The following is a 26934-nucleotide window of genomic DNA, read 5'->3' on the forward strand; positions in this document are numbered from 1 at the left end:
AACATCTATCAGCGCCTCTCTTGTGTGCCAAGCATTGTCCTTGGTACTCTACTTATCTAAATTCTTCCCTCAAAGACCTTGAAAAGTTGGCATTGAGTTTTGGCTTTGGTGGGATTGAATTTCAGCTTTGCTTGCCAATGTTCTGGTTGGTTGTCTGGTTCCATATTACAATACTTCAAGTATTTATTTGTTTGTTATGCTCCTTTTGACATGAATAAAAAGTAAAGTTCCATAAGGACTGGTTTACTTACTCTAGTATATGTATTTTACTGCTAGTAATATAGTGTATATGGTACACAATATCATCCCAATCTGTGTGCAATGTAAACTTTGAAACATCTAGAGTAAATTTCAGTAGTGTTACTAATTAATGGGGAGAATGAGAACTCTAGAACTATTCCCTATGTGCTATTTCTTGAAGTGAAAGAAATGCTTTGTGGAAGGTCTAAAAAGTTTCTTAAAAGTTTGCATTTTCAACAAACTAAATTGGCTTATAAACTTATTCTGCATCTTCCAATAAATGAGAAACTTATAATTATTCACTGTCCCTTTTCCTATTATAGTACTTTGACCCCCACTGTCTGAGTTATACTTGGGCATTTAATTTGACTTCCCGAGACAAATAAGCTTGAGCACTACAAATTTCTGAATATTATTATGTGCTGTTTGTGAACAAGTCATTAGTGGTAGCCTATATTTAAATTAGGTTTTCAGTTGTGGAATGTAAACTAGCAAGTAAAAACAAGTGCAAAAGGAAAATATATTCCATGGCTTTAAGATCCTGGGAAAGCATGAATGCTCTAAATTCTTACTGGGAATTCAATTGATCCAGAAAACTAGACATCAGTGAGTGTTGTGGAAGTAAACACACAACAGTGTTGAGTGAGACCCTCAAAAGATGAGTTTATTATAGGTCCAGGGCCATGTAAAATGGTGAGCCAGAAGAGCCTCATTGGCACATGGAAAAAATACTGTCCAATAAAAATGACATCATTAGCAATGATTCTTTGACACTCGTACCCTAATAATTCGACTTCTAAGGAAACAATCTGAAATCTGGGGTCGGGCGCAGTGGCTCACCCCTGTAATCCCAGCACTTTGGGAGGCCGAGGCGGGTGGATCACGAGGTCAGGAGATCAAGACCATCCTGGCTAACACGGTGAAACCCCGTCTCTACTAAAAATACAAAAAATTAGCCGGCCGTGGTGGCGGGCGCCTGTAGTCCCAGCTACTCGGGAGGCTGAGGCAGGAGAATGGCGTGAACTCGGGAGGCGGAGCTTGCAGTGAGCCAAGATAGCGCCACTGCACTCCAGCCTGGGCGACAGAGCGAGACTCCGTCTCCAATAATAATAATAATCAGAAAAATGAAGAAAAATATTGAGAAATATAAATATCTTCTGAATTCTTATCAAAGTGTGTTGTGCATTTTGCTCTGTTGATCCTTAACACGAAGAATACAAAGCCATGAAGCTTAACAGTAAAAACAAATTTTTAAAGTCAACTTTAAAAATTGAGTTTTAATTTCTAAATAATATACATGAGAATTGTTGGTTATTTTTTAACATTGCACACTTACTCATATTTCTATGGACACAATAATTGTCTTGAAAAACATTCTTTGTTGCAAGGAAGACGGAACCCTAAAAATAATTATCAGCCCTCCATCTTAGAATAATCCCCTCCTTTGCACATAAAAAGCTGAGTGACCATATCTTAAAATGATGGTCCATATCTATAAAATGACCATATCTATAAAAGTGACCATATCTATAAAGATGATTTTCACATTGCTTGTGTCCTTTCAATTAGGAATGATCTTTTGGTACTATTTCAACTTTAAGAGATTTAATGAGGCTAACAAGATAGAGGCTAGTTTTGAATTTTCCCTGGTTTTGAAATTTCCCCCTACATGTCAAACACTATTTGGCAGTGTTCAGTAAATTTATTTTTGGACTTACACCTTTGGAACAATATAGGCTGTATGGAATATTTTAGCCATTTTTCTTCTCAGTAACACAATAGTTTTGAATATTTCATTTTTTCCTCTGCAATTATTATCGCTTCCAGGTAGGAACTCTCTATCTAGCTCCAGTCTAATGAGGTTTTTAGATAAACTTCAATATCTTTTAATAGAAGTACTATATTGAAAAGTTACATGACTGCTGAAAACATAACATATTTGATTTCAGTAATTAGTTTGATATGAATTCTCCATATCTTTTGGGACAACATGAAAAAATTCCCTTTCATTGTTCTCAAATAATGCCTACTAAGGAATAAATTTTGATATGAAGTACAGGGACTTGTAACTATGTCTGGTTTTTCTTTTTCATGAATGATTTTAATAAAGACTTATATACAGCATTCTTAATCAATTTTTTAGTAATGCCATGGAGTAAATTATATTCCACCAATATTCATATGTTAAAGCCCTAACCCCCAGTGTGAAGGAATCTAGAGACAGGGCCTTTGGGAGGCAGTTAGGTTTGGATAAGTTCATGACAGTAGGGTCATCATGGTGGCAATGATACCCTAATAAAGGAAGAACCAGAGAGTTTTCTTCCTCTTTCTCTCTACCATGTGAGAATGCAGAGAAACAGTGGCCATCTGCAAGCCAGTAAGACAGCCCTCACCAGGGAGCTGAATCAGGTGACACTTTGATCTGGAACTTCTCAGCCTCCAAAACTATGAGTGATAAATTCTTGTTTAAGCCACCCAGTTTATAGTATTTTGTTATAACCACCTCAGCTGATTAGAACTGATAACAAAGTTTGGAGGAATAGCTAATATAAGTGAAAAGCATGATTATCAGTATTGATAATAACAGATTCAGATTAAAAATATTTTGATACAATGAATTAATTGCCTAGATTCAAGATATCAGACAAGGTTTAATATAAAATGTTGTGGTTAAATTTTTATAAAAATCTCCTACATAAAAATATATAGAGAATATATCATTTAAACAGCGGTGGATTTGCAAAAAGTTAAAATTTAATTGTGTGGTTATGTTTATGCTTTTAAAGTCAGAACACAGCTAAGAATTGTGTAAAATTTTGGTATCACATTCTAAAGTGAAAATTGGCAAGCTGTAGCGGGTCATAGGGAGGGTGATCATAATGTTGGACAGTTTGAAAGCCATATTATACAATGGATAGCTTCAGTGTCTAGCCAGTTTTGAGTAATTGGGACTAGATTTACCCTCCTGCTTAAAACAAATAAAAATAACCTGATACAATATATAAAATAGTGGTGTCAAGATTGTGGACATCAGTCAGTAGAGGACTGATCTTGGAAAGATGGAAAATAAACAAAACAAGCATTAAGATTATCCCATCTTCTGTTAGAAAAGTTTGCAACCATGGTGCCGAAAAGTGGGGGTGGAGGAGAACTCAGGAGGAGGCTGGCAGTCTTCATAGGTTGAAGAGAAGGAGCTGAGTCTGGAGACTCCAAAGCAGCTAGATTTCACATGGCACAGTACCAGAGAGAGGAGAGACACACTGACTCAGATATCTGCACATGCAGAACGTTCAACTAAGTAATGATCAGCACGTGAATGGGAGGAACCTACTGACACTGGGGAATGATTAAAATGAGTAATCTTAGGAACTCACATAGCTTCCATGTTTTCATCACAGTTCATGTTTTCATTAGCCAGAGTAAAAAAAAAAATCTCACAATCCACAGACAAAGAAGTAGCAAGATGGTAGATTTAAACCCAACCACATAAATAATTACATTAAGTGTAAATGGTCTAAAGAAAGCACAGGTCATCGCATTGGAAAAAACAGCGAGACCCAACTGTATACCACTTAAAAGAAACTTGCATTAAATATAAAGACATAAATAAAAGTAAAAAGATGAAAATTATATTATGAATAACTGAAGGAACTTAGTATGTGTAGTCGCAAAATGAGATACAGAAGAGAGACAGAAACATAATCTTCCAATATACACATATTTCCTTTAGCATAGAGGTTAATGTTTCTAGAAATAGGATTGCTAAAGCAAGTTACAGACACACAATTATGTAGTGCTTAGGGAGGTGAATTTCCTACATGTATATTGGGTAAATCTCTTTTTAAGCGTCTTCAAGTCTTCTTAAGCCGTGATACGGCCATAGTTTATTTTACTTATTGTTTATCAGTTGTTAATCAGAAATGAGAAAAGGCTTTTATTAATCCTCAATTAATTATTTTTTACTGCTTTCTGCTTTACCTTGCCTTTTCTTCTCTTCCTTTCTCCTCTTCCTTTTCTTCTTCTTTTCCTTTTTCTTCTTTCTCCTTTTCGTCTTCCTTTTTCTTCTCCCCTCTTTCCCTCTTTTCTTTCTTTTTTTTATGATTTCTTTGAAAATGTCTTATAATATTGTAAAATGTGTTTGAATACATAAATGATTCTTTCCCTAGGCAATTTTTTTCTTGCTGCTTTTTTGTGTTTGTTTGTTTTTGAGAGAGGATCTTGCTCTGTTGCCCAGGCTGGAATGCAGTGGCATGATCATAGCTCACTGCAGCCCTGACCTCCTGAGTTCAGATGATCCTCCTGCCTCAGCCTCTTGAGTAGCTGGGATCACAGGCATGAGCCACCATGCCCAGCTAAATTTTTCAATTATTATTATTATTATTTGTAGAGATGAGGTCTCACTATGTTTCCCAGACTTGTCTTAAACTCCTGTGCTCAAGTTATCCTCCCACCCCTGCCTGCCAAAGTGCTAGGATTTTAGGTGTGAGCCACTGCACCTGGTCCCTAGGCATTTTGTGACTTCACTTGATTTATATTCCTTTTGCCCCTATTATGTAGCAAAATAGATCACATAATATGAAATAATAGCAGAAAGAAAAAACACACTAAAGAAACTATTGGAAAGTTCTATTCAATCCAAAGAAAGCCAAGTAAGACATGTTGGCAATCATTGTTAAGAACATAGAACTTTGCTCACTCTACTGTACTGGTTGGCCTATCATGAGAAAAATATTAACAGCACTGTTAAGGACTGTAATTAACTTATCTATGTGCGTCCATATTTGAATGTAAGAGTATTTTTGAAATAAACAGCGCCATAGAATATTAGAACTCTTTAGAGGGTTACACTAAATTAATTAGGCCTGAAGCTGAAGAACTAATTATGTGTTATGTGTCATTGGGACTGGGTTCTTAAGTAGCAGATTTTGCCTCAATAATTGGGGAAAAGAAGTTCTAACAATACAATGTTAGAAAATTGGAATAGGTTATTTTTCTAAGCCTTTTAATTTTAGAAATTGGAAGAATTAAAACAGAGGTTGGATTCAGGGATGTGCCTATATGAAACTTTGGGTAAATTTTAAAAAAAAAGCACTCTGTTTGGTAGACTTAACACCAATTACGCACTTTGTGTGGACGTATCCCCATGCCAGCTATGTGGCTTGGTGGGTAGAGTATGGCCTTCCTTAGGATCAGCCTTCATTTTTCCTCTCAAGTGGGAGCCTTTTACAGTGTCTTCTTAGAAATGCTGTAGATCAACTTCCTGAGGTAGGTATGAGTTTGGGGTTGACAACTTCCAATGTCTGATCTATATTTTTCATTGTAACTAGATATAAATCAGTGCCTTAGGTGTCCTAATCTCCACAGAGACCACATTCAAAGAAGCCTCATGTCAAAATCAAAAGTATTATGAGAGGAATTTCACTCTTTACTTATGTCTCTCAGAAACCATTAAACGTGATTCCATTTATAACCTGCACAGCATTTCTCAAAAGTCTCTTTCTTCACTTGAGCCTGGTCAAATTCCCTCACACTTCATAATTGCCCCAGAGAACCTCACATGCCAACCCGCTATAAATTCTCTCTGAAGCCCCAACCCATGAAGGTGTCTATCTATTGTTTGTCTCCTTTGTTTCTTCTGCATTTCCCATCTGGTTTTTCTTCTCTTCGTGCTCCAGATTTTATAATATTAGAAAAAAAAACTGTGTTAAAAAAAGAACTTTCCTTAGATTGTGAGAGAACTGGGAGAAGTTGAGCAAACAAAGATAAAAATCTCATCTTATTTTTCTCCTAGAACCTTTATTCTCATTTTCTCTCCACTTGGTTATCTGATTCTTTAACAGCACAACCTGGAAACCAGTATGAGATAAATTAAATGATTTTTGGGTACTTTTGGATGAACATTTGTATGTTAATACTTACTGAGTGAATCCAATGTCTGCAGCTCCTTCTACTAAATTCTAAATAAGAAGCAAAGCAATTTATGTGAATAATCCCTACTCAGAAGGAATGTACAATCTCATGGGTCAGACTGGATAAAAATCACATGAAATAGATTTAAAGGAGGAAAACCAATAAACAGTGAAAATGACTACAGCTCTAGATGTACAAATACACTGAGAGTTACCTGAATGTTCATTACACAGCATAAACAAAACTGTGGAGAAACCAGGGAAAGTTTCATGGAAGAGGTAAACATTGAGTAAATGTTTAGAAGATGTAAAAGACCATGTAACTAGGGAAATTAATATAGAAATAGGTGAGTGCACCTGTAATCCCAGCTACTCCAGAGGCTGAAGCAGGAGAATCGCTTGAACCTGGGAGGTGGAGGTTGCAGTGAGCCATTGCACTCCAGCTTGGGGGTTAAGAGCGATACTCTGTCTAAAAAAAAAAAAAAAAAAAAAAAAAAAGGAAAAGTAATGGCAAAAGATCATGAGTATACTTACTTGCTGCAACAGAGAGTCTCAGCAGGCTGAAATACTTTTTTTTTTTCCCCCTCAAAGGGAATGCCACTCTCCACCTTCTGAGCTCCCGTATGACTCATTGCATGACTTGACTGTTACTTATCACATTCTGCCTTGAGTTAGTTGTACATGTTTTGATTTTCTTCATTAAATAACAACTCCTAGAATATAGAGATACTAGCTACTCCTTTCCCTTCCCTTTTCTGTAGCACTTCACACAGAGTCTAGCAAATTGTCATTGTTCAATAAAAACTTGCTGAATTAGAGTTAATGAGAAGCTAGTGAGTAGAAGGTCAGTAGGGGAGCAGAGAAGGACTGCAATGCTTCCACTAATGAGTTTAAGTTTGATATTGGAGATAACTGAAATTCAAACATACCAGTGACGTAATCAAAACAAGATTTTACAAAAATCTTTCTGTTAATCCATGTATGAAGTGGAAGATAACAAGTTCATCTTTTTATTTGTATAGGTATTATCCCAGATGTTAAGAAAGAGATATTCCACATAGATGGTACATAGTGTTGAACTGTAAGCTACTTTTACTCATTGAAACTTTTGAATGAATACACTTAGGCTTCTTGAATTTTACAGGCTGTTCAAGTTGCTTTGAGAATCTTATGTGTGTGAATAAATTTCTTCATAATGGTTTTCTTTCTTTCTGGCATTGCTGATTGTAAATAGGAGTGATCCATGCTCTGGTTTGGCATGTTTTAAATAATATGTATGCACATGGAATTTGAAAAAAAAAAAAAAAACATCTGGAATTGGAATTCCAGATTTAAGCTTCAAAAAAGATTTTTAGGAAAGATTTATTCTAATTTTAAGAAATTTTTAAACTGAGAGACTTCAGAACTATTTTATTTAACTAATTTCTACTCTCTTCTGGTCTTAAAATGTTTTAGAACAATTGCTATTGCTATATGATTTAGGTACTTCTATTCACCTTCAATTAATAAAATCCTTTTCATGTGAATGTTTTGTTACTGGAATTTAACACAAATTTAAAAATGATTGAAATTACACAAATAATAGATATTGATTGGTGATTTCAGTTAAGCTTTCAATTGTTTTTCTCATATTGTTAACATACATTTGAATTTATGACCTAGATAGGATTTGAAAAAAAAAAATCTTGTGGTTACTTTTATTATAAAGGTAATACATAATCAGTGTATGTATAGCTTCTGAATTTCTTTGGGTATATAATAAATGGAGTATATAAAACAAAAGTAAAGATTGCTTTTTGTCAAGGAAAAGCAGTATAATGTTTCAAGCATGAATTTACAATTATTTGGTGAGTCCATCTCTCATACCAAGAGGATAGGATTAAAATGCTACAACTTAGTCTCTAAATGGGGCTCTCTCTACAGGTCCCAAACCTGAACTATTGAATGGTTTAGAAATTTAATATAATGTAAACAGTTGGACAAACAAAGCAGTTTCTATTTTATAAGTATAAATAAAGTCCACCCACCCCCCCATCCCCTCCGCATCTCTTCGTTGGATTTAAAAAGAAAGGTATTTTTGCACAGACACAAAGCCAGAGATTTCATCTTTAGAAGATGGAGAGTAACTCTTCACTTTAATTTAAAAACAACGGGAAAAAGTGCAGCAAGAGACCTTAGAAGTAGCCAAGGGATCCAAGTACTTTGTTATTATAAAGGCTTCCAGAAATCAGATTTCTATTCTCCAAACAAATGGGCATTAAAAAGGCCTCAGCAAACTATTTATATGGTATTCTTTTCCTTGGCTATACAACTTTAGTTAGTATATTGCCTTTTTGGTTTAATTCCAATGGCACAGTTCATAGATTTAAGTGTTTTTTTTTCTTTTGGAGGCTAAGCAAAATGATCATAAAATAAAAATCTTTGACAGTCTGTTCTACTATAAAATATAACACCCCTTCTTAAAAAGAGAACACCTACTCCCAAAAGTTATACAAAAAAAAGGCAGCACCATAAAAAAAGCTAAGGAACTTCAGTTTGAACCATATGACATTCCTCAGTAATTTTCAGTTACAATAGAATGAATTACAGGACTTAGAGAAACCATCAGAGAAAACTGAATGAACAGTTTCAGAGACAGGGAAGATCCCCTGTCACAAATATGTGCTCATTGTGATACTTATTTTCTTAGCCCATGAGATGAAATTTCCCTTTGTTTATGAGAACTAGTTACTCCTTTCCCAGACTGGGCAGTAGCTATCTGAATGTTTCTGTATGAATGAAAACTCATCTGCCAGGGAATAAAAATGGCAAGGACCTTTAGCAATGCCCTGTTATGTTTCTGAATTTTGTAGAACTGGCAGTCATCTGATAATGTTGAAAATATATAGCTCTCAAAGAAATAGGGCTGGATTCTCCGAATATGTTTTGCACAACAGATCCCTCTGGCAGTTTTATGATTTTGCACAGCTTGTAGGGAGAGACTGGACTAGCTGGATGTTTCCTGGTTCCATTAGCATAGCCCAGCCCACTTCCAACACACGCCCAGAAGTACCTCATTAACCATTGGGATTGCAGCCAAAAACATAAGACTACAGTGAATATAAGGGGAATTACTGGCGAGAGAGCTGTAGACCAACTTAACACCGAACCCATTACTTTTCCAAGACCAGAAAAAATATTACATGTACCGGAACTACTTCTTCAGATAAGAATTCAAGGTTTTAATCTATAGTTTTAAAATCTAGAATAATTAGCTGTGTCATAAAAAGACAGCTGCATATATTGAAGTGCTTCTGTTAATCTCTCTCTCTCTTTTATTTACTTATTTTCTGGGCAGCTTTGACATTGTAAACCACAGACGAATTGGAGCTTGGCATTGAAAGGAGGTGTTCTGCAATGATTTTTTTTCTTGTTTAGAGAAGTTTACTTCTACAAGAAGATATCTGAAAAATGACAGGAGCAAAGAAGAAAAAGAAAAGCATGCTTTGGGGCAAGATGCATACCCCCCAGTGTGAAGACATTATACAGTGGTGTAGAAGGCGACTGCCCATTTTGGATTGGGCACCACATTACAATCTGAAAGAAAACTTGCTTCCAGACACTGTGTCTGGGATAATGTTGGCAGTTCAACAGGTGACCCAAGGTAATGTATTGCATTTGAATTTCCTGTATTATGCAGAGTAGATGTCACTTTGCTTTCTTGGAATAATAGTATGACCTAGAAAAAACAATTTAGCTAAATAAATGGATATTAACTGTGGGGAAATAAGCATATTGGATATCTTTGGAGAAGTTTTCCTAATTGTCTTTTTTCCTCTGTATTTTGATAGCTATTAAGCATTGAATAAACTTGAATGACATTACGTTTTTTCACTGTTAAAATTCATACTGTTTTAGAGTGAAAGATTCATAATTATGGGAGAATCAGTTTTTATAACATGATCTTGTTGATATAGTTTCCTACTTTCACTGAATCAAGCTATAAAATTCTCCTGGCTTGAACACAATCGTTTTGGAACCTAATTAGCAGCACACAATTACCTGTTGTAGCCTTGAGAGATGATATAAACAAGGAACAAAGCTTTCTGTACATAAAGGAGGCTCTCTGCCAAGATTGGTATTTGCAAAGAGAATCCTGTGTGTCCTTAGAGCTTATGTTTTACTGTGTATGCTGATTTACTTCTGTATCACATTACCTACTACATCTATTTCTCAGTAAGAAATTTAAACTGGTGAGAAGTCTGATTTTAACTTTCCCAAAAGCAGACTAAATGATATTCTGGATTTAGGTAGGTGTTTCTATTGGTGAAAGCTACCGACCTAGTGTGCATGTGTGTGTATTTGTTTGCCTTAAAGATATATCCATTGCAGTTCTTGGCTAATTCAAATAATTTTCTACCTGTAGCAAGGAAAGGAACTAATTTCTGAACCTTGAGAATTTAGAGCAGTTTCCTTGGCATAGACACTGCAGGTTTATATTTCCTTGCAGTTTCACTACCTCCTTGGCTTTAACTATTATTTATATTGTTAAATTATAAGCACTCTTTTAATTAAATTATTCTGTAGCTGGAACAAACTGGTTTATGTATTTGTGATTTTAGTATGATTAGGAACATCTGCACTAGTGACTTTAGGATACATAATACTGTCATACTTTATGGGATTCCATTTTACTGAATAGTCTTATATTTTTAATGACCATTTTGCCAATAGCAATGCATAGTAATATTTCAGAAAAATGCAAAGTAAATAACAGGTTTGGGCATTTTTGGACTTGCTTTTATTCAGTTTTAAATTCAAAATGAAACACTACCAATGTACTTTGAAAACTTATGTGATGAACTTTTTTTTTTTTAACCAGATAGTTTCAGCATGTTTTAAATTTATTTTGCTTTAATTTAGTGTAAAATGAAAGAGAATTATGTTTTTAATAATAATTTCAGTTTTTTACCTTTGGAAAATATCAAGTTAATAAGACAATTTGAGGATAAGATAAAGTTATCTATGGTATATCATTAGCGATATTATTTATGTAGAAGTTTCAGTAATTAATTATGTGGCTTTTATTTGGGTATAGATTTTGAGGGATTTTGTTTTATGAGTCATGTATTTCACTGGTTATGAAGGGACACATTGGCCAGCCCCAAGACTGATAAGAAGCACAGCACGTACCCAGCCCTAGTGTCTTGGGAAGTTATGAATCTGGCTGTTGGTTCTCTTGGAAGGCTACCAGTGAATGGATAAGACTACACTACAAAAACTTAAACGTTTTTGTTTGTGAAATTTAAGACTAATTATTTTTAAAATGTCTATTCTTTTAAAAACAATTTTCTCAAACTTTTTCATGACCATGTACTATGTATAGAGAGTTAAAAAGTGAAATGCCATAAGCTACCATTTGTTGTAAGAGGCAATGCCCTAAACCCTTGCATACATTATCTCCCTCTATCCTAACAGAATCCCAAGACACAGCAGTCTCCTCTCCATCTTCCACAGGAGAAAATGGAGGCTTAGAAGAGTTAGAAATTTTCCCTGGACCTCATACCTGATAAGGAGTGGAGTCAGGACTTGATTCCAAAGCCAACACCCTTAACATTTTCACTTTATACTGTACATTGCCAAAATAACCAGACTTTTCATAACACTAATGTTATTAGTAATAGAAGACATTTCTTTAGAAAGGTGTGACTATCCTTCCCTTCAAATCACTTTTGTATTAAGGTTTCATCCCTGCAGTTTTTAGATTCAAAGGCAAAGTGACAGGAAAAATAACTAGAGTGGGATACAGAGTAAGGAAGACATTTAGATATCATTTCCTCTTGTTTGTCTGAATACAATATTGGCAGTTATTATCAGCTCAATTTTCTAAGGAAAATTAGAAGAAAGAGGAATAATTTTTGTTCTTGCATCATAACACAAACAATAGGATCAAGCACCTTTTTTTTTAGCTTTATCGATTTTTGAAGCAGCTGTTCAGTTACTCAGCATAGTTGAATTATATAAAATTGTCCAATTTAATGTTTCTTTTGACCTACGAAGATGGAAGGTTTATGTTTCAATCTAGTAGTTGCTTTTAGTTCTCTCAAGAGTGCACTTAAATTAAGAAGGATAATGGAAATTCATTTGAGTGTTTTCTATATGTCAAATACCAAGAAGCTGTTTTAAATTTATTTTAATAAAGTAAATCTTTACTTTATTAAAGATTTCCTAATTGTTAAATATAGATGCTTTTCTATTATCAGTAGCATTTTCTGTGTTGACTACAGTCTTTCTGAAATCCTTTATTCTCTTGGTTTTTAGACAGCACTCTTGTTTTTCTCCTGCTACCTGTCTGTCCTTCTCTTCTTATGATTCTCTGCAGATGTTCTGCTTCCCACCAAACATTGGTGTCCTGGAGATTCAAACCCTGGCCTTCTCTAAAAGCATAAAAGATGCTAATCACCTATTAATGAAACTTTCTTCTCAACTTGAGATCTACATATTTATTTATTAATTTTTAAAAACCAGCCAGATTATCAGTAAAATGTGATGTATACACTGCAAGACTACCTTTTCCAGCTTTCTTTGAGGTTAGGTGTTGCTCTGTGATTATATTTTGGCCAAGGGAAAATAAGCAGAAGTATACTTCTTCCAGTCCTAGTCCATAAAAGTCATATATGATCCTCATGTCCCCTATATGCTGGCAGGTATTAGTGCCCAAGGCAAATTTGAAAGCTATGTATTGGAGGTAGCATTGACTCTATCAGCCTTGGTTCCTGAGTGGCCTTGGAGATCCACATATTTAAGTATGCCTAACTTAGAATATTCTAAATGTACTTCAAATGCAGTGTCTTCTAAAACAAACTGAATGAAACCTCCATTTGAAGCAGAACGATAATAATAACAACAGTAGTTTTTAGGCACAGATACAAGCAGTATTGTAAGAACCCTTGACATATATACAAAACTGAAGCTGGGAGAGGACAAACAACTTGCCTGAAGTCACACAGCAAATGAATGGAAGAGGTAGGATTTGAACTCAAGTAATCTGGCTCCTGAGACTATGCCCTCATCTTTATGCTAAACTTCTTCTCTTAGACAGTCCTGCGCATCATTCTCAACTCTTTCCTCTTTTTGCCACCCTGCCCACTAGCATACGATCAGCTGCCAGCTTCTTTTGTTTCTATCCCCTATCATTTTAACCAAATAGTCTTGTTTCATGGCCCTGCAGCCGCTGTAATTCTCTGTCTGAACTGTTGAAACCATCATCATCTTGTGGGTCTTCATTCCTTACTCTGTCTCCGCCTGTAGGCCATATTCCATACTGCAGCCAGAATAATCACAAAAATCTGGATGCATCGATCCTGTTCAGAATTGTTTAATGAACCTCTATTTTCTCTAGAGTAAAAGTCCAATTCTTCAGCATGTCCTATTAGATCATTAATAATCTGGGCCTCTTGATACAAAGCTCTACTCAAAGAGATCTCTCCTCTAAGAATCCCTCCCAATCTCCTAGGAAGATGTTTTCTTCCCTCCTACCCCCTTTGTACTTTTTACATATCACTTTGATAGGCATTAACATATTGTATTATAATATCTTGCGACAACTCTTTCCACACTAGTCTGTAAGCTCTGGAAACAAGACAATTTCTTAATCTATATATTCTTACCAGCTTGTGTATTGCTTGGCACATAAATGTTTTTTGGAAGAATTAAAACATTCTAGAAGCCACCAATTGTTCCATTGTAGCATGCCATCACTCTAGAGAGGAAACTGAATTTAAACTAATTCTTATGTTTTATTATACAAATAAATGTAATAAAGATACTGATAGTAAAAAAAATACTTTAAAATACAAGTAATTGATTTTTTCCAACTTCTCTTACTTTCTTGAAGTTACAAATTTGCAGGCCTCCTGACAAATCTGGTAAAAGATACGTTTTCTTTGTGCCAAACAATGTTAATTTTTTCTTCAGCCAACAGTAACAAATATGAATAGTTTATATAAAAGTCCAGATGCCCAGCTTCTCTTGAAAAATCTGGGGAGACGTGGCCATACAGGGCCTACATCCCCATGCGGCAAAATCTGCAGGCCCTTAAGAGAGGCTACTCACTTTTGCCACAGCCCCCACTACTCATATGTTCACTGCCACCCTTCCTGCTGGTATGCCCATTACCTATCTAGCTCTGTGAATGGCTAAATTTGTTTCCCCTGCCAAGACACTTTCTAACATATTTTGTTGAAATGCCTCTAATTTGCCCTTGAATAAAACCTTTATAGGGAGATGATATAATTTTAGCTTCTTCACCTAGAACCACAGAACCTTCAGGTCTGTTAGCCTGGACTCATATATTTCAATATACTTCATTTCTTTATAATGATATGCATTATATGTTATGATTTTTACAATGCATTCTGGGAAGGAGTCCAGCACCTTTACTAGACTGCCAAAGGGGTGGTTACCCCTCTCCAGAGTAAATAGATATAATATAGAGATGTATAAAATAACATGTAGATGTATTAATTTCAAAGAAAGAAAGATAAAAGAAACTTCAGGTCCTTCTTTTACTAAGTTCAAGTATTTCCTAAAAACCACTTGTATTCTTAAAAGTATTTTTAACATTTGGCAGTTCTCATTAGTAATATCAGGTAAGAGCCTTTATATTTAGTATCTGCCGTGATGTTCTTTAACTGATATCTTGAAGACCTTCACTGTCAAATATATTTTGTAGATAAGCAAACATTTGTAGAGAATGTCATTGACTTAAAACATGTCACCAACATGGGTGGCAGGCTAAGCAGTATAAGACTCTGGTCTCTAAAGCATTTAGTGCACATTGCAGCCTGAATGACCACTTGGGGGAAAGAGTTTCTCTGTTTCCAACATGAAAACTCAAGCATTGAGACAGGGTGGAGACCTGAAATGCATGACTTGCCATATAAGAACCTAATCCACTGGAGTAGAATATGAGAATGTTGGCCTTGCATTCCAAGGGATCACCTAGACTTTTTCTTCCCAAACCATGTAACTTTTAAGCTGCCATAGGGTTGCCTGGTGTTCAAACCACAAGGTTTTGGGCTGCAGACAAAGATGGATGTTCCTTATAATTATGCAGAATGTGTGGCATTGCTGGCACCAAACCTTGTGTGTGGAAGCTGAGCTTCACTGCACTCCTGAGGGCAGCTTAGTGACATGCAGAACAATAAGTGGAAATTCCTGAGGCATACTGCATTGCACAGATTAAAGGCTTGTCTAGGAATGTTTCCCTGCATGGTCTCAGCTTTGGGGATACAGAATCCTAGCATTAGCCACGCATCTCTAACTTAGCTCCCTTAATCACTGTATCTTCCTGCTAGTAACTTTTCTCCAGGAGCAATGGCATCCAAATATTCCTAAATGAGTCTGAAGTATATTTTCCTTACCCCATGAAAATACAGAAGAGCTGTGACACATTTCTGTCTTTTCCTTCTCCATTTCCCCTCATCCCATGACCCAATCCCTCACTATAGCTCTAAGCTTCATTTGGTACTTTTGACTCCCTTTTTATTTTTCTTTAATGAAAAACAAGATGGTTTAGATGTTAAAGGACCCTGTACTTATTTATGCACTTAGCATAATGCTCCCTATAACATTTAGAGCTGTCCATATGGAAGAACCATGACCTTTAATTTTAGAATGTTGAAAACATGGCAAGATTTGCAACAAAATACATCGGCAGTGAGTGTTAGGATGAGATATGTGGTGTATCTTCTGTTTTTATCTGCTATGAACCATCCCTGCTCTTTTCAGTAACTGTATATCAGATTAGTTTGGGCGAACAACCCCTCTTCCATATTTAGTACAAGTGATTTAGGTGAGGTTCTATTCCTGGCACGGTGGATGGTGTCCAGGCTGATCAGGGGACTGAATGCCTCTACACCAGGATTCTCAAACTGGAGGCCTATTAGAACCACCTTGGGGATTAAAAGAATGCTAATATAAGGGTTCCATCTCTAGCAATGAAACCAGATTTTCTGGAAATTGTGCTCAGGCATTGAGGCATTCTTTCTTCTATTCTTCTTTAAAAATGTTGCGGTTTCTAATGTGAAATAGGTGAGAGCAGGATCTAGCCATAGTTACTGGACCAGGTGAAGGTTTGTGGGCCAAGATGTGATGATTAGCATAGTTCCATACACCTGGCCAGTGACTGATTCAAGAATAAGGTCTGACCTCTAGGCATAAGGATATGAGTTTACTATACAAGGGGTAAACTATTTATTATTAAAATGGTAATGGCAATCTAAATGACCTGAGTGGTCAGTCTGGGTCCCAGTACATGTATGAGACCTTTTAGGCGGCCAAAACTTCCTTTGTGCTGAAACTGATGACCGTAGAGATAATGTGCCTCTACAGTTTCCCAGGACCTCCAAAGCCTGAAAATGAAGCCAATCCAGCAAAATGCATAGCAGAGAGAAACCGAGTCCTGATGACAACTACTACAGCCCTGACTCTTCATTTGCATGTGCACTTTTTCCCTTTGCTTATATAGATTTAAGTTGGGTTTCTTCTAGTCACCGTAATGACACATTTGAGTGCTATTATAGTGTGAATGTGATATATACATTATTTCTAATATTATGAAACCCAGAAAGATAGGTATTATTCTACTTAAGAGCATCTCATGAAAATATGAGCTCTGAACATTAGGTGAATTGGCCCACTTCTAGGACTGCTAAGATGGATTAAAACCTAAAACTGCACTGCTCCATTCCTCATTTTTCACTGGTATCTGTTCCCCAGCTTGCTTCTAGCAAGACAGACATAGCCTGGGTGGGACAGGGGCTGACTCTGAGCCTCCCTTCACATCTACTCCTCAGATTGCCCCTTCCCATAATGACATGTCACCTGCCTTGATAAAATAAAATCCTGGATTTCCCACCAGAAGAGAGCTTTGCTGGTGAGAAGCAATACAATGAGCTATTGCTCTTTCACCTGAGGTTCTCTCACGGCCCTCTGCTCCACAGAGTAGCTTAGGAGGAAAGAGGGAGGGGAGACATGCTTTAATACTGGCCTAAGCATCCATGAATAATAGATTTTACCATGTAGCAGAGGTGACACACAGATGAAATGTTTGAATAAAACTTTACTAAAGGCTAGAGAGCAATGAAAAGGGAAAATAACCAGGCTTACTGCCGTCCGCTTGGTTTGATCCCTCTTGTCTCAGCTGTTTCCTCTATCAGAACAGATGGCATCTCTAATGCTTACTACCCCCTGTTCAGAGCACTACTGCGGACATTTAACTTCTCCCTTTCTGAGTCCAAGAGGAAGGCTTGCTTTGGGCTCTCCTAACCATTTTAACATTGGAGATACCTGCACACAGGCAAGACTTGACTCCTATTCATAGCCAGGAGCCTCAGACAGCAGACAGCATAGTTTCTTCTCGTTTAACATCATTTCTCTAAATAAAAAAATTTTTAAAAACCCACATTTTTCCCCTTCATTCTTTGAGCTTAACTGCCTTTTCCTTCTATACAGTTTGTTTTTCATGAGCTAATCCATTTGTTTTTTATTTTAGGTTTGGAGGTACGTGTGAAGGTTTGTTCCATAGATAAACACGTGTCATGGGGGTTTGTTGTACACATTATTACATCACCCAGTGTATTAGTCCATTCTCACGCTGAAATAACTGAGAGTGGGTAATTTATTTAAAGAAGAGGTTTGATTGAACAGTTCCACATGGCCGGGAGGCCTCAGGAAACTTACAGTCATAGCGGAAGGCACCTTTTCACAGGGTGGCAGGAGACAGAATGAGTGCAAGCGTGGGAAATGCCAGACACTTATAAAACCATAAGATCTCATGAGCCTCACTCATTATCATGAGAACAGCATGGGGGAAGCTGCCCCCATGATTCAATTACCTCCATCTGGTCCCCACTCCACATGCGGATTATGGGGATTACAATTAAGGTGAGATTTTGGGGGGTCACAGAGCCAAGCCATATAACCCAGGTATTAAGCTAATCCATTTTCATGGCTTTACTGCCACGGTTCTACTGGTTAATTGTAGGAATATATTTCCATCTTAACTCTTCCTTCCTAGCTCTAGATATAAATAGCCAGCTGCCTATTGGGCACAATCTCAGTGTCTCCCAGAGACAAATTTTATAACTGAACACATAATTTTTCCTACCAAAAGTAGTCCTTATCCTCCATTCTTTATTATAATGCAAATCACCCCCCATCTACCCAGTTGTTCATGCCAGAAACCTGGGAGTGATCCTTCTTCCCCTGTACCCTCAACAACTATATTAAATTAACCAAGTTCTGTAAATTCTTCCCTCTTAATGACTGTCTAATACACCTGATGCCCATTGTCCTCATGGCCACTTCCTTGATAATAGTAGATATAACCAACAATTGCTAAATGTTTAAAGTGTGCCATAAACTGTGCTAAGGATTCATTGTCTATTATATCAATTAATCTTCATAATGACCCTAAGAGTTTGATACTATTATCTGTATTTAACAGATGAAGAAAAGTAGATTAATTTGCTAAGGTAATCCAGTTAGCATAAGGCAGAAGGAGTGTTTAAAGGCAGGTCTTTCTGACTCGTGAGCCTGTGCTTCTACCTTAAGAGCCACCAAAACTTACCCTGCTCGGTAGGATGTCTCTCACATGCGGTTTTGTCCTTCTGTTATCTATCTTGAACTGGAACAAAACTAAATTTTTAGTTAGATAGTGGAAACCTTGTTTTAAAATTCCTTCAGCAACACTGCAAATACCTTTTTACCTGCTCTTTCACTCTGTGTTGTTCCCTTGCTTCACATGATCTCCTTGGTCTCTGTTTTCTTACTATCTTTATTCTCATCCCTTTCTATTTCTAGATCCTTCCTGAAACTCCAAATACTACCCCGGGACTGAAACCACAGGCGTGCATTGATTAGCTTCTATAGTATTGGGAATCAATGTTTAAACACCAGAAGACTTAATTTTAAAATTGAAGGCTTTCCCTCCCTTCATTTAAATATAGTCATCTAACCACACAGGTTTCATATTCCCAAATGGCAACAATAGGCTGAAGTTGACTTTTGCCTGTACCCTTTATATGGACGTGGACTTTCTAATTTGCCATACCCTTCCACACTCCCGTTGTTTTGTACATCAGCACTGCTTAACACCTGCTGTTTTATTCTGCTCAGCTCTAGAACAGACATTCTCAAACTCAGCTCAAGCACAACTTGAGAAGGATTAGACTTCTGAAAATGCTTTTCAAGGCCTTTCAATTTCTGCATCTCACCTTTCCAGTCACACCTTGTTTAATTTCCCTTCAGCATCATATGTTCTATCTATATTGGACTGCACTTAGTATTCTAAAGGATCATGCTTCTTTGCCTCAGGACATTTGCAGATGCTGTTTCCTCTAAAATGAATAATATTCCCCTGCCTTGTCCCTTTCACCTGATTATAACCTACCATATTTCAGGAATGGGTTTAGTTCAGTAATTCTCAACCATGGCTGCATATTAGAGTCTCTTGTGGCACTGAACAAAAATACTCATGTCCAATCTCCACCCTAGATTAATTAAATCAGAATCTCTGGATAATTTAGGGCTAATAATTTTATGTTCTGTGCCTCAGCTTACTCAACTAATGAAAAAAATAAAAATAAAAATGAGCAGCCAGGATTGAGAACTACAGGCTTTCAGAAAGCACTGTTGATACCTCTATTTTGTTTTTCCATGGTACTTATATCCTTAACTAACTTTATAGCATTTGTTTTTGATTCATATTTGATTTAGCACTGTATTAGTCCATTTTGACACTGCTGTAAAGAAATACCCGAGACTGGGTAATTTATAAAGGAAAGAGGTTTAATTGACTCACAGTTCCATATGCCTGGGGAGGCCTTAGGAAACTTACAGTCATGGCAGAAGGAAAAACAAGCACGTTCTCCATAAGGCAGCAGGAGAGAGAAGAGAGCAGGGGAAACTGCTATTTATAAAACCACATGGGACAAACCACCACTGTGATCCAATCTCCTCCCACCATATCCCTCCCTTGACACATGGGGATTATGGAGATTACAATTAGAGATGAGATTTAGGTAGGGACACAGAGCCAAACCATATCAATTTCCTAAGCCATACGTTCCTTGAGGGCAGAGATTATTTACAGTCTAGGAAGACCAATCACCTTGGCTTTAGCACTGAAAGTCCTGAGTTCCAGGAAATATTTTCAGCTCCTATCCCCAGTATTTGGCACAGAGTAAGTACTAAAATATTTGTTGACAGTGAACAATCATAATTGAGATAGATGGATGGGGTTTTCCTATGCCCATGCTCCTTCTGGTGGCTCCTCTCTTCATGGGAACTTTGTCTCTTTCTGTTTCTATTACTTAAGCTCTTAGGTCTGTTGGACTTGCGGTTTCTTGATCATAGTGATTCTTTATGTTCATGATTGTGAGACCTCACCTGTGTAGCAAGTCACAGGAGGAAAGTATGATGTGATTGGCCTCAACCTCTCTAATGATTAGAAATACTGACCTTGGAGTAATAATGGTTGTTTGTGGACTGAAATAATGTGTGTTTACAGAAATTTGTCTTCACATAATTATGGTTGTTGAATATATGTAAATTTACCCCGGGAGACTCACTTGTAATAACATTTAACCCTAATCCCACTGATATTGTAAACTAGACAGCTGGTTATACTGTGGTTTGCTAATAACTATTTGAAGACCACCACAAACCAGTTACCACAGAGAAATAACTTTCATCATTGCCCACACGATTTGGGTTGGATTTTTTATGTGTAATTCTTGGAAGTACTTACCATCACCTAATTATTTTGTTTTTAAGAATACTAATCCATCTTGCTAGGATTCTTTATTCATTTCTATTCAAAAAATATTTGAAAGAATACAGCCTTTTGCTATGTTCTTGGAAAGCAATAGAGGAGTATAAGACAACAATCCAGCCCACAAGGGGCTTATTATTTTTTCCGTCTTCAGAAATGCATACAAAAGTATATGAGAATATGATCTTGTTATTTTAACCTTGAAGATACCATTCTGGTGTGGGTATTTAAGGGTGGGAACATTTTCTTAATGAAAGTTTGTAGAGTATTGGTTTCAGCCACTTTTTGCCTTGAATAGATTGTATAACCCAGGAAGTCGCCAAAGAATTCTGTGTTTTTATTTAGGAACATGAAGACTAGTACAATCTCATCTACGTAACATAACATGAAATGACTATTTGGTGGTAAAAATTGGATCAACAAACTGGCAGTCTTAAAAAGCTATCAAGGTTTGATTCGCTACAGATATATATTATATGATGTGGAATTTTAAGAAATCGGGTTCTGCTAATCACTCCTTCTCTAGAAAGGATCTCAAGGGAACTGTACACAGAGTTCACATCTAGGGAAGGGCAACCATTGTCCCACTTAATCAGCTGAGTTAGTGTGCAAAGCATAGCTCTAGCAAAGCTGGAGTGGAACAAAGCAGTTTCGACCTGATATCCAGGAGGAGTTTCTTTCTTTCTTTTAAAGCTAAGGTTTGGATGCACTTGTGCGGAAAAGAAAGAGAAACTTAGAGCTTACCTTGAGGAAGGCCCTGGTCCTTTTATTATGCCAGTAGCATGGATTAGGAAATAGCAGAAGAGAGTAAAACATACCATTGACATGAACTCCTCCTACCAGGAAATGTATCCTCTTCAGAGTGTTCAACTTTGACCCCTCCACTTAGCAGCATTCCTCTTGGAGGAGGTAGTAGACACAAGAGGTCTGAGAATTTCTGCTCTACAGCTTGAGCTGAGGTTGTGGTACTGTGTCTGGAGATAGCTGGATAGAATCAAGACATTGCCAAAGGTAGGATTTAGGTCCCGTTCGGGGAAGTTAGCTAAGACATATAAACTCAGCCTGGTGAGTGTAAAGTTTAGCACTTGAATGTCAACCAGTAGGACTGGTTGACACAAAAAGTAAAACTGGGGAATCAAGTATCTGACGCTTAGGCAAAATGAAGAAACTAGTCAGGATTAGAACCCAGGGCCAAAGTTCTGGGTAGAAAGGAGTCTGAATTACAGTCTAGGAAGCCAACAGCAATGATAGATCTGTGTTTTCTAATTTTCTACCCAGTGTCTGAGCAGTCTCCAGATTTTGGTGGGTAAACCTGAGCCCATGGAAGACAGTGAGAAGATGCACCTGGCTAACAAGAGAAGTAAGGGAAGAAGGCATCAGCCAGCAGCTGTCATGGAAGGTCATGTGTTGGTTTCCCCTGTCCTCGCATTAGAATATCAGGTTGGCCTCTTGGCCTCTTGTGGACTATTGTAGACCCACAAGAATAGGAGTTATTTGACTTTTTTTTTCTCCAGAATATGGAGGGTCAAGTGATTAGCACAATCTCAGCTCTTTATGCTCTTTAGTTTTGAAGAGGGAGTTTTATTGATATTGACTTTAAGAATTACCTCATTATTAAAATTTTATAGACTATAAAATGTTTGATACTTTGATAATGCACTCATAAATCTTGAAGGTTATTGAATAAAGTGCTTAATATAAATATTTAAACAATTATTAATATAAAACCAATATTTTAACATTTAATAAGCAAACCATTATTTAGGATAATTCTGAATAATTGTTAATAATGTAACCATGTGCCACTATGCATAAATCTTACCTTGTGCGCTGTGAATCTCTTTAACTTACAAACATTATCTGTACTCAAACCGATTCTATGTCAAGTTTTTTCAATTGCAACACAGTAATCAATAGTAATTTTAGGACTACAATTTTACGGAAAGGAAATTGGCTCTGAAAAGTAATTCTCTGGTCCCAATTAGATTCATAATATATGCTTCTCAGCTAAAAGTTATTTCAGTTCTGCAAGTCTCTGAAGTAAAAACTGAACTATAAAGGGACAACCATCAGGCAGATATGGATGATATTGGAAGGCAGATATTGGAAATCTGTTATAATGGTTTCTTTTTTGTACTCATCATTTTTGCTGCTTTGACTATTTATGACCATGCTGCCTTGACTTTATAGCCTTGGTTCTTTATATTAATCATAGATACAAGCACTTGCAACATTGTATCATTTAATTAAACAAACTGAATAGGAGATTTCAGTTTATCTCTTATTTTAAAAGAGAATCCTTCTTGACTGAAAGCAACTGTAAGTGCAAATTTCTCCCTTTACTATGGCATTTAAATCTTGAAGATGCCATCTTAAGAGGATGATAATTATATCCAAACCTATACAAATGCTGACATTTATTTAACTCTTTCTTTGTGCCTGCCCTGTGTTGGGCCATAAGCTCCCTTTCTTCTGGGCTTTGCCTGGAATATTCTCTTAGTTCCCTTCTTTTCTTCCTATCACCTTTGCAGGGTTCCTCCTCCAAGACTTAAACAACACTACTGTAATCCTTCTGAAATGGGTTAAGTCTCTTATGTGATCCTGTAACTTCCAATACTTCTTTCTTTCTAAAAACTTCACATGTAAATATTTATTTACTCTGGGTATTTCCTGTTAAACTCTGAGATCTGTAGGTGCAGGGATAGTATCATGTCTACTTCATTTATCACTTAATTTCTTGTGACTAGTTAAGTGATTAGCACAAAGGAGTTGTTCAGTAAATATTAGTTGAATAAAAAAATCATATTGATAGGAATTATCTTTCCTTTTTTTTTTTTAACAGTAGAAAACTGAAGTTCAGAGAGGTTAAATAACTTGTATAAGGTCTCAGCCAAAAAGAGATGAAATTGAGATCCAAATCCATGTTGCTCTGCTTTCCTAAATGTTACTACCCCTAGGGCTGGTCCAGAGGACAGCTAGTTAGTGCCAGATGCATTGGGCTTTGTGCTGCAAAACCAAGTAAAATAACATATGGGAATCCACTTATCATAGGAAAAGTTCCTGCCTGCTGAGACTCATGCATCTACAGCTTTCCCTGGAATTGAAACACATGTCTCCAACAAGCTCAAGCAAACTAATTCTAACATTGTCCCCCAGAAGCACCAGGAGAAAAATCAGAATCATTTAACTGAAGCACTCCTAAATGTCACATACAAGGAGGGAAGCTATGGTGTCAGCACAGATGTATCCCTGGACAGGCAATGGCCCTACCAGCCTGACACTTTAAAACAAAATAGGAACTTCATGGGAACCTGCAGAATAGAAGCTAGGGAAAAAGAATAAACCTGGAAAACCAAAATGCTGCTCAACCCACTCCTTATACCTGAGCCTCCTGGAAGATCACCACACTAGATTTGCCTCCAATCTCTCTCCAGTGCTCCCCATGATGTTGTTTCTATTGTTGATATCTCTCTATTATAGGCTACTTATTCTCCCACACTAGCCCACTATTGGATTCAGACACTTCCAAATTGCTTCTTTAAGAGTATTTGCTTTCATGGTTTCCCAAACCTCATTAAGTACTGTATATCTGTTCAGGAGGTTACTTTCCAAATTTTTTTTTGTTTATAATTGACACGTAATTGTACATGTTTATGCAGTACAGTGTGATGTTTTAATATATACAAACATTGTATAATGATCAAATCAAGGTAGTTATCACATCTATCACTTCAGATCTTTATCATTTCTTTGTGGTAATAAATTTCAGAATCTTCTTTTCTAGCTATCTTGAAATATACAATACATTTTATTAGCTGCACGCTACTATGTAATTGAGCATCAAAATTTATTCTCCTATCTAACTGTAACTTTGTGCCCATTGACTAATTTCTCCCCACTTCCTCTCCCCCATCCCCTCCATGGCCTCTGGTAGCCACTATTTTACTCTCTACTTCTATGAGATAAACCTTTTTAGATTCCACATGCAAGTGAGATTATGTGGTATTTTGTCTTTCTGTGTCTAGCTTATTTTACTTAACGTAATGTCCTCCAGGTTCATCCGTGTTTGTACAAATGACAGAATTTTATTCTATTTTTATAGCTGAATAATTCTCCATGGTTTATACTGCAGTTTCTTTATTCATTTGTCTGTTGATAAATACTTAGGTTGATTTCATCTCTTGGCTATTGTGGATGGTCCTACAATAAACATGGGAATGCAGATCTCTCTTCAACGTACTGCTTTCAATTCCTTTGGATATATACCCAGTAGTGGAATTGGTGGATCATATGGTAGTTCTATTTTTAATTTTCTGAGGAAGCTCCAAACAATTTTCCATAATGGCTATGCTGATTTACATTCCCTCCAACAGTGTATAAGAATTCCCCTCTTTCTGCATCCCCACTAGCATTTGTTATTGATTTATTTTTTGTCTTTTTGATCATAGCCATTCTAATTCGGGTGAGGTGCATCATTGTGGTTTTGATTTGCATTTCCTTGAATATCAATGATGTTGAGCATTTTGTCATATACCTGCTGGCCATTTGTATGTCTTTGAAAAAATGTTTATTTAGTTGTTTTTTTTTTTTTTTTTTGCCTATTTCTTGATTGGATTATTTGGATTTTCTGTGTGTGTGTGTGTGTGTGTGTGTGTGTGTGTGTTTGTGCGCGCACGCGCGCTTTTCCAGTTTTTTTGGGTTTTGCTATTGAGTTGTTTGAGTTCCTTTTATATTCTGAATATTAACTGCTAGTTAGATGCATAGTTTGCAAATTCTCCCATTCTGTAGGTTGTCTCTTCGCTCTGTTGGTTGTTTCCTTTGCTATGTAGACGCTCTTTCATTTGATATAATCCCATTAATCTATTTTTGCTTTTGTTGCCTGTGCTTTTGAGATCCTATCCAAAAAATCCTTGCTCAGACCAATGTCCTGAAGCATTTTATTTATAATTTTTTTAGTGGCTACATAGTTTTGGGTGTTATATTTAAGTGGTTAATTCATTTTAAGTTGATTTTTGTATATCATGTTGTTTTGGTTAGTATGGCTCTGTAGTATATTTTGAAGTTAGGTAGTGTGATGACTCCAGCTTTGTTCTTTTTGCTCAAGATTGCTTTGGCTATTCAAGGTCTTTTATGATTCCATACACATTTTAGGCTTTTTTTCTGTTTATGTGAAGAATGTCATTGATATTTTGATAGGGATTGCATTTAATCTGTAGATATCTTTGGATAGTATGGACATTTTAATGATATTAGTTATTCCAATTTATGAACATGGGGTGCCTTTTATTTGTGTCTTCTTCAATTTATTTAATCTATGTTTTATAGTTTTTATTGTAGAGATCTTTAACATCCTTGGTTATATTTATTCCTAGGTATTTTATTTTATTTTTGTAGCTATTGTAAATGAGATTGCCTTCTTGAATTCTTTTTTGTATAATTCATTTGTAACATACAAAATGCTTTTGCTTTTTTTATTGATGTATATTGATTTTGTATCCTAAAACTTCACTGAATTCATTTATTAGTTCTAACAATTTTTTGGTGGAGACTTTAGGACTTTCTAGATATATGATCATGTCATGTGCAAATAGGGGCAATTTGACTTCCTCCTTTCCAATTTCAATGCCCTTTATTTCTTTCTCTTGCCTAATTGCTCTAGGTAGGACTATCAGTAGTGTGTTGAATAAAAGTGAAAATGGGCATCCTTGTCTTGTTCCAGATTTTTGAGGAAAAGTTTTCAACTTTTGTCCGTTCACTATGATGTTAGCTATGGGCCTGTGATATGTGGTCTTTATTGTGTTGAGGTGTATTTCTTCCATACCTAAATTGTTGAGAGTTTTTATCATGAAGTGATGTTGAATTTTATTAAATACTTTTTCTGTATCTATTGAAATGATCATATGGATATTTTTCTTGATTTTTTAGTGTGAGATATTATGTTTACTGGTTTGTGTATCCTCAACCTTC

At 36.3% G+C, this 26934-nt stretch overlaps 1 protein-coding gene across 7 annotated transcripts in view; it reads left to right on the top strand.

Moving 5' to 3' along the window:
* Positions 1-9276: 9276 nt before the first annotated feature.
* Positions 9277-26934, top strand: part of SLC26A7 (solute carrier family 26 member 7) — a 142988-nt gene continuing 125330 nt past the window's right edge. For 5 of the 7 annotated variants that reach the window (XM_005563680.4, XM_015455017.4, XM_065519433.2 and 2 more), the window contains exons 1-2: positions 9277-9367; positions 9487-9792. In XM_005563680.4, the coding sequence (XP_005563737.2) occupies positions 9600-9792 (193 nt within the window). In that variant the 5' untranslated portion in view covers positions 9277-9367; positions 9487-9599. The remainder of the gene's footprint in view (positions 9368-9486; positions 9793-26934) is intronic. The other 2 variants (XM_015455015.4, XM_073999082.1) reach the window with 1 other exon arrangement.

The sequence above is a fragment of the Macaca fascicularis genome, chromosome 8 (assembly GCF_037993035.2).
Source record: "Macaca fascicularis isolate 582-1 chromosome 8, T2T-MFA8v1.1".
In the NCBI taxonomy this organism is placed as follows: domain Eukaryota; kingdom Metazoa; phylum Chordata; class Mammalia; order Primates; family Cercopithecidae; genus Macaca; species Macaca fascicularis.